The 12256-nt window shown below is 37.3% G+C and overlaps 1 protein-coding gene across 1 annotated transcript in view; it reads right to left on the reverse strand.

The window, feature by feature from the left end:
* Positions 1–12256, reverse strand: part of LOC308386636 (polypeptide N-acetylgalactosaminyltransferase 10-like) — a 99149-nt gene that overhangs the window by 59500 nt on the left and 27393 nt on the right. Inside the window, exons 3-4 of the mRNA XM_080866317.1 lie at positions 10396–10534; positions 6157–6323 (exon numbers count right to left, since the gene is read on the reverse strand). Of these exons, the coding sequence (XP_080722443.1) occupies positions 6157–6323; positions 10396–10534 (306 nt within the window). The remainder of the gene's footprint in view (positions 1–6156; positions 6324–10395; positions 10535–12256) is intronic.

Genomic DNA, 12256 nt, shown 5'->3' on the forward strand with positions numbered 1-12256 from the left:
GTGTGTGCACAGAATCGGTCCAGGATTACTCTCTTTGACATTGTAACACTACTCAACCAGAAACCTGAAGCAACTGAAGTTCACTTTGGTCTCATGCCTCTTAAGCCTTAATTGCTGCCAAACTCATTTCTTATCAAATGACAGTACACTGAAAAAAAGGGACTGGCCATCTCTTGGATTTATGTAAGCATCTTGCATGTATTTAACACAATTGCCTCATGTTTTAAAGTTAAATGTAACTATATAGTGTAAAAACTACATGATATGCAGAAAGGGTGTATTAAATTGTTCATATCATGTTCAGGTGAAGTAAGTCAATAAGATAGCAACGTTAAATCTCGTGAAACCACGCGTGATTTCATCTCGCGGGCTTTGGATCGTGGTTTAAAAAAGGCATCCATCTCAGTCAAGTCGAGCAGCCAACTCTACGTTTTTGGTATGTCTTGATTTTTTGAGTTAATATTTACCATATTTCAGACAAATGTAGTTAAACGTCTAGAGTGTCGCCATGTAACATGCTAAAAAAGAGCCGTTAGCTTATTTGCTGTTTTATCTGTTGTCAAAGAATTGGCGCTTTTTCATTTGAATTTGTCTTTGGCACAAGAGCCGTAATATCACATTAAACCTAATTACGAGGCACTCATAACATAATTTGGTTTTCTGTGTGAATAGATTTGCCAACTGACTCTTCAGTTACATTGTGTATTTACTGCACCATGGTGTTAGTGAGATTTTGGACATTGAACAGCTTTAGCTAATATCATCAGCGGCATTATGCTAGCTTACATCCCTACCCCTCCTGGCCTCACCTGCTGTCCTTTTGTTTTTGTTTTTTTTGCTGCACATTGAGAGACGACCTCTATTCTGCATTTCACCAGGAGTCAGCTGATGGATTGTGGGTTCAAGGTGTTATGGTAAGAAAGTATATTCTATTTTCGTTTCTGTAACTTAATTATAATGGGTTTTTTATAATTATTAGGTGCATGCATACTCACCCTATTAATACAACTGAGAAATCCAAAATCTGCCATAGGTTTAACTTATACCTGTATGTATTGCCAGAAAGGTGATTACTGGACTCGCATTAATGCACACTTGAACTGAAATGAGGTTGTAACTTGTGGGTTGTTGGGTTGCAAATCAGAAACAAACATCTTTGGATTTTTTTTTAATCCCATAAGATCTGGAAACACAGTTTTTATTCAACAAAACATTACTGATTAACCAAGCACAGTGCCTGCTGTTATTTCAAAATAATTTTATGTCATTTCAGATAAAATGCAGCATTCCAGTGCATCCCAACCATGCCTTTACAGTCAAGGTTTCTGACGGAGCTGAGTTTCTCTCTGACAGTTTGCTGAAAGTGTTTGCAAAGTGATCGGGGGAACAGGGCACAAAGCTAAAAGATGTAGCTGCCATTATGACAGTAAGAACTTTAAAATTCTTTAACTACAAAGTGTATATGTATTGCATTAGGTCAGTAAAATTTTTATGCTACATCCATTGAAACAGTCAACTATTACCTGTGAGTAATGATTCCACTAAAAGGATGCCATTATTTTCGTCATGCATTTACTGGCCCACTGAGAAAAATTTATCTTTTTTTAAAAATAAATGTTCTGGAAACTATATATCCATAAAGTTGATGTCAAACAGGAACTTTTGATATTGCTTTGTAGATGCTGGTGTTGCATGTTGACTGGTTTAAAAAGTCAAGAGTTTTTGTCTGGGATCATTTTCTTCTGTGCTACTGAAAAGTTCACAAATCTCTGTTTTCTTTGTTATAATAGTCAAGGATGACATTAATGCTTGGAGTCCCTCATCAAAGTGCTCCGCATCTGTGTGAAAGACAATTGCAACATCTTGGTGCAGGAGTTCATGGTGAGTGTTTTATGAGTAGATTGTGGATTTGCAACCTTTAAAAATGCATTTAGTTATCCACTTGATCCTCATTGGACTGGTTAGGACCAGTAGTCCTCTTTAATAATTTGAAGTTCACATGAGGCCTGGTAGTGAACTCGGCCGCCGGCCCTTGAGGCCCCACCCCTGTATTAGGGGTCACATCAGTGTGAAAAAACTTTAAATTTGTCATTCTAATGAACAAAGGAAAATCCCACCAGTATTTACATTAGCTTTTGTTTGAAAAAAAAAAAAAAAAAAAAAGACCAACTGACCAACAGCTAACCAAATTGTGGGGCTGAAAGTCTAAATTCTAACATCTTCTGAGTGACATAGCCTGGATTTCTGATGGGCCGGTGTCTTTCTAACAAAAACTAATGTAAAGCATTTGAAATTATTATGTTTTTCACCCTCTCTTAGAAACTCTGTTAGACCATGAATGGCAGCATGGCAGGCCACTCTTTGGCTATAGCTATTTACTATGTTGCTTGCATTGGTTTAAATTACTCTAACATTAGAACTGGTAGATTCAAAAGAGATGAGTTTAAAAAGGAATCTTAAAGAAATGTTTTGTGTTTAACCAGGACTTGCCTGAGGCCACTGCACAGATTGAGAAAACCACAATGAACATCTGTCTCCAGAGATGCGCCAGGCAATGACTTTTCTGATGTTGTTCTTCAAGATCTGGATAACGTGACCTTTGCAGTAGCCATGCTGTTTGGACCTTTTTTATTCCTTCAACATGAGTTACCCATCACAACTCTGCTACACTTTTGAGGTGATTCAATGGGTGGTAATGGAGTTGGATGCAACTCAGCTCTCAAGAAAAGCTCACAACTAAGACAAAACTGCTCCTGCAACGAAGCTCACTGTTATGCATGTGAGGTGACCAGCTCTAGGTGAGAGGACATTTAAATCTCACGCTTGTTCTGCTGCATTTTTGAAGCTCAATTCCAGGAACGGATCGCAGGGTTCATTTTTATATACTCTGCAACTGCCATGAGGACGAGCTGTTTTTTGTTGTTGTTTGTTTTTCCTTTTGCTCTGTACAAGGTCTGTTTGGCAGCATTTTTAAATTTCTCTTTGTATTTTTTCTTTCTTTTACTAGTGAAGAGATGTAGCGTGAACAGTTATACAGTCTAAATATCCCATATGGGTCATGTGAAATGGTATTTTCAGTTTCATTCAGTTGAAGTAAAGAACGTTGAATATTTCTAAGTGTGCTGTTTTGAACCAAGATGTCACAGTATGATCAGTGCTGTAATTTTTGACAGTCACTGTATCAATGTTATTTTTGCGTCTCTTGAATAAAGTTTTTGACCTGCAAGTGCTAATTTCTTTAGTTATTGGGGTAAAATGGGTAGTGTTAATAGGAAGGTGTTTGCCAATTCAGTAACCTAATTTAATGTTAATGGAAACTAACATTGCCTCAAATTGTTTAGTTATAATTGTTGTTTAACTGAATCTTGATGTCAGAGGCCTTAAATAGAATGTTTTGTATTGTTCTTTCCCAACATTTTTCAAAAGAAACAGTCTAATTTCTTTGCTGCGATTGATTCCAGAGAACACGGAAGAACTGACATTATTTAACTGTTGATTTATATAGATTCAGTAGAGGAGTAATGTCAGTTTAATTCTTTACCTACTGCAGTGAAATTAGACATGTTGTTTTGAAAGGTTACTGGTGGATGCCAGCAACCATCTTGGAAGAGAACAATACAATCTGTTATAAGGCCTCCATTTGAAAATTGTGTATTTGATACTAGAATATAATAGCAAAATGTAATTTGAAGATAACATGTAGTATTTAAGTGACCAAGTAGTATTGGGTAAAAGTTATTGAATCGTGTTGGGATAACGTGAGAAAATTGTGAAGGATTAAAATATTCCAAGAGCTCAAATTACTTCATCAAAACATGTTTAAGTCACATTTTATCAACACAAATTGCACAGGTTTATTGAACATGAATAAATTGTGTTAATTTAACTCAATGGTTTAAGTTGCTGCCAAAGCAAAACATCTGTGTGCAACAAATGTCCACCATTGAATTAAGTAAATCCAACAACATATTTTTTTCAGTGTAGTGGTTAGAAGGAACGTCAGAGCAGACGGTCTGCAGAGGTTAAAACCCTTCCCCGTGGCTGTGTAATGTTTTCCCATCAATCCTGATGACATGAGCGCTCACACCCATCCCATTTTTTTCCCTTCACAAAACGAAATTTTTTTGCTTCCCACCTGTCAGGTTGTGTGAGGGGAATGATATAGGACACATTTAAGGTCTTAGCTATTCTATGTTTTGTATGTATCTATTACATATTTTACTTCAAAGTTTACTTCACTGGATTGTTATAAGTCAATTTAAAATTAAAAACCAATTTACAAGGGCTTCTAAGAGACAGTCTTAATGTACTGCTTCACTTATTCAAAAAAAAATATCTTATCATATCTTTTTTTCTGAATAGCTGTATCACAACAAAACACCAGTATGGTTTTTATTGTTTAGCCATATGTTTTGGAACACAACTTCAACATGTATCAAAACAAATGGATACTGATCCATCAATAGCTTTATACACAATGGAGTTTGTACAGCTGCGCATCTGTAACATTGATTAGCCAGACTACACCAAAAATAAATAAATAAATAATAAAACCACAGGGCCTTGACAGAGGACCTCGTGGAGTGTCTTGTGGGTAGCTTGACCCTGAAAATGGAGTGATTTCAGTTTCTGTTTGCTTTTTGGATGTTCAGCTGCTCTGGCTTCTTAGGTTACAAGGAAACAGCGCAATCACAAATATGTGTGTTGCATTATTTATGAGGACATCTTGATTTTGTTTGAAAAAACATGTTCCTGCCAAACTGAAATTAGGACTACTGATGATTTTGAATGGTTCTAATTATGTGTCATCTTTTGGAAAACTCGAAGGCTTGAAATCCACTCAACATTTAATTTACCTATACAAATATTTGAGCACAATAACACTTTTGATTGAAATGACTTAAGCGTCCAGAAACGTGAACATTGAAATCGTTATTGTTTCCACTCCACTTGGCAGCAGCAGGAGGAGGGTTTAGTCTTGGAGCTCTGATGGGTGGTAACCTTTAAATGAGTCTGAGGCAGCAGAACATCTCATTACCGTGGAGACGAGAGGTAAACACATCCTTCGACGAAGGACCGTGACAAAGAGCGCTAATTAACAAGGAGTTAAACACTTTAAAAGGCCTGATGAAAGAGTGAGAGGAAACACACAGAAATGCATACACAGACACACACACAGACACCTTAATCTATGCGATGATAAGCAGAACACATTTACCGCAAATAGCTGTTGAAGAAACATTCAAAGCCAAATGTATACTGCTAATCCTATGCCAATTATAAGTTTAAATGAAGACATTCTATAAGAATGTAATCACAATCATGTGTTAACCTTATGTTGTACGGGTGAACCGATGTTCATTAGGAACAGGAACTATTCGGTATTTGCTGGGAACTACATCAATGCATAACTGAGGTAGAGTTATGACAGTAGAACAAATACCAAAACACTGTTTGGTTGATCTTTAAGATGGAGTGTCTTGCTCAAGGAAGCTGCTTTGCAGCCTTAAAATCTTCAGGATATTATCTGAGAAATATGTGAAAACATAACATTTCAGACAGTTGAGGGATATCGTGATCTCTAACCATCTCATCTAACCAGCATCTTTATCATCTGCTTTATCATCTTTATCATCTGGCCTTTCAAAGAAGGCTAGTTGGTGTGCACACTCTGACCAAAAATACAGAAAAGTTATAAGAAAGTATCTGTTACATATAGTCTAGAAAAAGGAACTGGGGACAACATCTCGACTCGATACTCCCATTCATGTGTTAAAAAAGGTGAAAGATTGTATGTAAACTCCCAAGTTCCATGTTTCATTCCCATGCAGACAAGTAAGATTGAGGGTAGGCTTTTTACCAGATTAGCAACTTTTACAGACATCTTTTCATAGACAGATTTTTCTCTTCAGTTCTAGAAATATTTCCGGGTTTTCTATTATTTTTTCCATGTGGCACCAGGCAGGTTTCTAGAGCTTTTTTTTCTCTAAAAGAAAATGAAACCTTCATTAAAATACTGCATTTACTGCACGTGTGAGAAATATGTAAGAAACAAAGTCAGAAAGAGGGCAAATCCTTTCCCACAGCACGGTATATCGGGCTTTTACAGCTTAGTGTTCTTTGTAACCTTTCAGAGTTTAGAGAAGCTCTCACTACCTTTGTCACTGAAGTCATCCACCAGTATGACCTCTGTGATGAGCTGCGGGGGAGAGCGGTTGAGCACACTGTGAACAGTCCTTAGCAGAGATGACCAGCCCTCATTGTGGAAAGGGATGATGATACTGGTGTTGGGAAGCTTTTCTGCATACAGCTTCTGTCTGCAGCTAGACACACACACACGTACACAGACAAAATAGAAATAGATGTAGCACACTTGCAAATACATATATAAACACAGCGTATTCAAGAAAGGACAAGAGCATCTTATTCATATCCTGCATACTGCCTGGAATCATTCTGTTTTTTGTTTTTCTTTTTCTTGCACACTTGTCTCTTCAGTACATCTCAGGTCACAAAGAACATGTATATATATCAGCACTCAAATGAATGTGTATGGGCATGGTGAGCAGATGGCAGCTCTACTCATTTCACTGAAATACAGGTGCAATTTTCTCTGAAAGCTCAACTCAATTCCCTTTCTATCATCTGCTATTACAGAGACAATTGCATTTGTTCACCTCTTAGTAAGAAGAAAACAAAGAACAGCAGAAAACAATTTCAAGGACTGCTTTCCAATACACTCCGGACATAGTAGTGGTGGACAAGCAGACGAAGACGACCACAGTGATAGACGTAGCAATACCGAAAAACAGCAACATCAGGAAGAAGGAACACAAAAAGCTGGAAAAGTACCAAGGGCTCAGAGAAGAGCTCGAGAAGATGTGGAGGGCGAAGGTAACAGTGGTCCCAGTGGTATCAAAGCACTCTATGGAGTGACCGCAAAGCTAGACGAGTGGCTCCAGCAGATCCCAGGAACAACATCCGAGACCTCTTTTATGGTTGAATGTCCCTTAGTAAGGAGGCAAGTTTTGTCCAAAACCCGACATTTTTGCTAGCCATCAACAAGCTGGCATAATTCTGTCTGAATATTTGGCCACTCTTCTTTTCAGAATTGGTAGATTATTTAAATTTGAGGTTGGAGCTTTGAGAAGAGCATTCTAGAAGTGTAATGCTAGCCTGCAAGAATTTGAAGGCAGTCATTTATTATTCCATTTATGCAATGTACCAGCACTACTGGGTGACAATTTGCAGAGTTCTGGAAGTTATCCCAGACATAGTGACACATCCACATAACCTGTAACCTGTACTCATCAGTTGTTTGAACTGATGAGCTTGGAATCAGCAGTTGTTTAAAAATGTCTTGAAAAGACCTTCCAACCTCATGTAAATTCACAATTCTCCTTCTTAGATCTTCACTGAGTTCCTTTCGCTTTCTCATTGTTCGAAGTATTAGTCAATCCAGTGAGAACTATCAAACAAGTCCTTATCATGCTTTCAAAGACAAATTAGTTTTTATGGTCATGATCATGTTCACTAAGGGGATGTTAATAGGCTTTGGCCTTATCAAAAACACTGTAGAACTTTCAGCACTATTTAATTAAACATTGAAGTGAAATAAAAGTGTCTAAATTCTTTTACATTTAACAGAAAAATGAGACATCAGTCTATATTGTTACAAAACTAATCTTAATTTTGAGTTTTTCTTTTGGAATACTTTAACTGCTGAGTTTAACAGGTTTTAGTCTTTGAAAGAAAAGGGAAACAAAAGACCTAAAGTCATATCATGTGGAACACACAGTATGAATAGGGAAAAACAAGGCTGTGTTCCACTGCCTGTCAGTAATTTTACCAGCCTTGTTTAGTCAGTGAAACAGAAGCATTAAGAACTAGAAACCTTTCCTTTAACATACCAAGCAGTGACTGTGCAAGTACAATAGTTAGGCACTGTGGCAGGAACGCTTTAAGTTAGTTACATCTAATAGATTGTGATGAAGCCGGAGCCTCACAAAAGTGACCGGCTGAGCGAATCTGACTATATTCACATGTTTATTTTGTGTTCTTCTTCTTTTTTTTGACAGAGAAACTTCAAAGTAAATTTCATGTCTCTACTGTTAAACTTCATCCATCCAATAAGAGCTTCTTTCATCAGCTCAGATTTACAAACATCGAAAATTTGGTCTGCTGTTGGTCTTCAGGAGGTATTGTGGACTTTACATCAGAGATTGTAGTGTTATATTCATTTTTTCACATTTACTTTCATGATGTTTTAAAAGTGCAACCATCATTTTAGATCAATTGTTTTTGAAGCTTTTTGGTTAAAGCCAATGATCTAATCTTTAATTGAGAGTTGCATAAAAAAAGGTTACAAATTTGTTCTCATCATGTATATTTACATGGTTGTCATGTGTTCCAAGGTAGTCATGTGATCAAAGAGAATAAACTGGAGCTAGGATGACAGCTTTGTGACATTTTCTAAAGCAAAGACCTTCAGATATGCTGCTAAATACATACTTAATTACTCGTGTCAAGAATGTCACCGACACGTTCCTCCTGTATCAGGGACAGTTGAACTTAGAGCAGTTATCAGCTGGCAACATGTGCTCTGACGATGGGCTGCAGCTTCCATCTTGTGCATTAGCATCGCAGCAAGAGGCAGGACCCCTGCAGAGGTGTTAATCATAAGAGGACAGTTATATTCCTGCTCTGACAGAGAGAAAGTGTAAGTGTGTAGTGAACTGTGTCAGTCGATCAATGTCTGTGTTGAACATCAGCCTGCGTGTTATTCATTCAAATAAGAACACTGGGAGACAGGCAGGCTGACTGATCGACAGGCAGCTGGCCGACGAATCTTAACAAACCTTGTCCAATTCCACAAGGGGAAGGAGTAAGTGTGTGCTTCAATTAAATCTTTTCAGTGTGCAGAAATCGAATGTGTCAGTCTCAGGTCTGGGACTGGGTGACTCTGGGGCAGTGACAACATGCCAATCACTAAGAGGCAGATGGTGCCTATAGGGCAGACCAGGTGGAGGGGTTGGGTACAGGTGTGTCTGTCTGATTGGTCACACAGGAGTGATGAATGATGGCAGCCAGTTGGAGCAGCACCAGTAATCTATGACACTCCTTCATTTAAGATATTACCATGCTAATAATTCAATTACAGCCCCACGAAACCAAGATGACTGCAGCAGCTGTCATGTAAACACCTGAAGTTTTTATGACCTTCCTAAATCTAAACACACTTCAAACATAGTGATTTCAAATCGGAAGAGAGTGTTCATAGGTATGAAAGTAACTGTGAATAGTATCAGACTAAATGTGGTCGCTCAGAATACAGAATAAGTACCTGTGTAAGGTGTACCTTTACTCGTTCTTTCTTTGTGTAGATCCACACCAGTTGGATTTGGAAATAAAGTGCATACTTGCATAAGAAATTAGCTTACTATGCGGGGATGTTTTGTGATGATAGATTCACGTTTAGTATAAGCAGGAAAACACAGGTCATCACAAGAGATGTGGCAGGTCAAGGAAAGAACGGCTTCTACAAACACTAAAAGAAAGAAACAGTCCTTGTGGAAAGCAGCTTTGAAAGCTTCCTTTCAAAGCTGCTTTCCACATGAAGGAGGAGGAAGGGTCAAGAGTCAGTGGAAAGTTCTCGTCAGGTAAAAGCAAAGCTGTGATTAAAGGTCTTTCACAATGCCAGTCTATGCTTGAAGGAAGCACACAGTTCACAGGAGTCTGGACAGGTTCTTGTTTCTTTCTCTCTCTTTTTTTAAATTCCACTTTTTTCTTGGTGTACCAAAGCCCCAGAAGTAATCCCTGACAAACACTAAACCAAACATGCTCCCTGTGACCTGCTGTTCCTGAGAAGATGAATTGATTCTTTGGGCTTTATTAAATAGGTCAAAATGTTGGCTTCTTATAAACACTTCTGGCGAGACACCAGTTCAAATAATCCATGCAGTGGCATCTGTCATATCTAATCGTAGACATGCATGTCAGTAACACATAATCATTTTCAGGCTCCTCTTGGACTTGAAGGCATTATAAAAATGGAGGAAAAAACACATTATGTTCAAAATTGTTCTTCATTTTCCAAAGTTTCATTGTAGATTTGATACAAGAGGCCCACAAGGTGAGTAATGAGGGCACACATGCTGATTTAACTCTGAACAATTTAGCCTTCAATTCTAAAAGAAAATATTGCTTGCTTTTGCTTATTTTCAGAACCCAGTCTAAAAGAAATGGACATTCATGGAAAAACAACATTTGAATGGAGAGGATGACTACATCAGAAATCCAAAGTATTCAATAAAAACTCAGAAGATTCGATTTCTGGCTTTGGAGTGCATCCATTTACCTGAAGTGCACACAGACACACACAGACACGCAACTCACTTTTCATGGCGGATGTCAGGGAGAGAGCGGTTGAGAGAGATTCGGTCGCTGACATAAATGTTGAAGCCGTTTTCCCTGTAGGCTTGGTCGACTCTGTCATTTTCTGTCAGAGGGAACGGCTTCCCCTGCTCACCATTACCTATCAAACACACATGTATAGGTCAACAAATAAAGAGAAGAAAAAATAACACATTAAAAACGAAAACACCACAAACACAGAAGAGAAGTCCAACTCGGTACCTCGAACATGAAACCTCTCAAACAGTTTGCAACCAATTCAGCACATACCTGTCACTCAAAGTGTCCATGTCCAAGTCATAACTTTTCATTTTAAAGGATAAGTTGTTTTTTTTAACCTCCTAAGACCCGAACTCTTCCACGGCATGCACTTTTAATTTCTCTTTGATATTTGGGCTGATTGGGACCTGATGAATGTAAAAACAAAGCATTACCAGATTTTTTTTTTACCTAATTTTTGTTTTTAAGAAAAATGAGAGCTACATATGAGGATATTCGTTTAAAATTTCGATAGAACAGTAGCAGTATAATGTCCTCGTAAGTGGATATCAGGCCCTTGTAGAGCAAAATTGAGTAATTTGGTCTAAATAACCCAAAATGTGATGTCCACATATGTGGACGCCAGGTCCTAGGAGGTTAAAATATCATGCACAGTTGACATAAAAAGGGGAGATTTTTTCTAACAATCAAAATCACCTTTTATAAGATCTAACTAGGCTGTAAACATGTTTATTTCTGCTTTCAAGTTCAGCATTTTAATATATGGTTCTCTAAGACTGGACTTACTTTTGCAGCTAGCCTCAAGTGGTCGTTTAAGTACTTCCAAAATTTAAGTTGTCAAGGTTTATATTTGAAGAATATACATCACTATAGGATTGAGATCTATAAGGTCTATTTATTAATATATATGAGGTACGCAACTCTGAAAGATATTCTTAATAGATAACCAGAACTGTGTTGTTTCTTTGGCTTTAAAGGAGGTTTTTTTCCCTGTTTCTTGGTTATTCAAATCATTTGAATAACAAACATATATGTATATATACACACACACACACTTGTATTTTTTTTTCAACACTTGATTTTCCAGCTTGTAACAATAATGTCTGTCTATGTCAGTGTTATCATTTATGTTGTTGAACAACTAGGACAAACAAGTATATATTTGTGTATTAAAGAAAGTAGATTAATATCAGACATGAAGGTAAAATCAAAGTGTTTAACACTTTGCAAAGTATTAAAACTTGAACTAAATTTTTAATATTGATGGGAAGACAGCAAGATGTGCTAAAGCTTAAGCCCACACAAAGAACCTAGCAGCTACATTTAAAAAATGATTTGGTACAAGTGAATTCAGAATTACAGTCATCAAAATATAAATAAATGGTAAGCATAATCATTGCATTCGTCTTAGCCTGAAATATACTCAAACCAGGCTCAGCAATCCTGCATAATTAAAAAAACAAAAAACAAACCAAAAACACACATGAGAAATATTCTGCAGTGTCTATTCGTATCTTTCTGCAGAAAATACTTTCTTGCATTTTGGGGACTAAAGTGGCAGAACTACCTAAATAAAACTGTAGAAATTATCTGCCATCCAAACATAAAGAAATGTACAGTATTTTCTGAATGTCATCTGTACAGCAGTGATAAGGTTTACTATATCATATTCACCATATTATATGCCCAAGGCATAATGTTTGCAAAGTAAACAAAAGAAGAAAGAACATCGGCACAAAAGTCAAAAAGGAAAAAAAAATACAGATTCAGCCTCAGAAAGCATCATATTCAGCAGAAATCCACTGAGATCCAACAGTATCTACAGTCATATTGCATTAGGCTT

Source organism: Rhamphochromis sp. 'chilingali' (genome assembly GCF_963969265.1).
Source record: "Rhamphochromis sp. 'chilingali' genome assembly, chromosome: 19".
NCBI classification, from domain to species: domain Eukaryota; kingdom Metazoa; phylum Chordata; class Actinopteri; order Cichliformes; family Cichlidae; genus Rhamphochromis; species Rhamphochromis sp. 'chilingali'.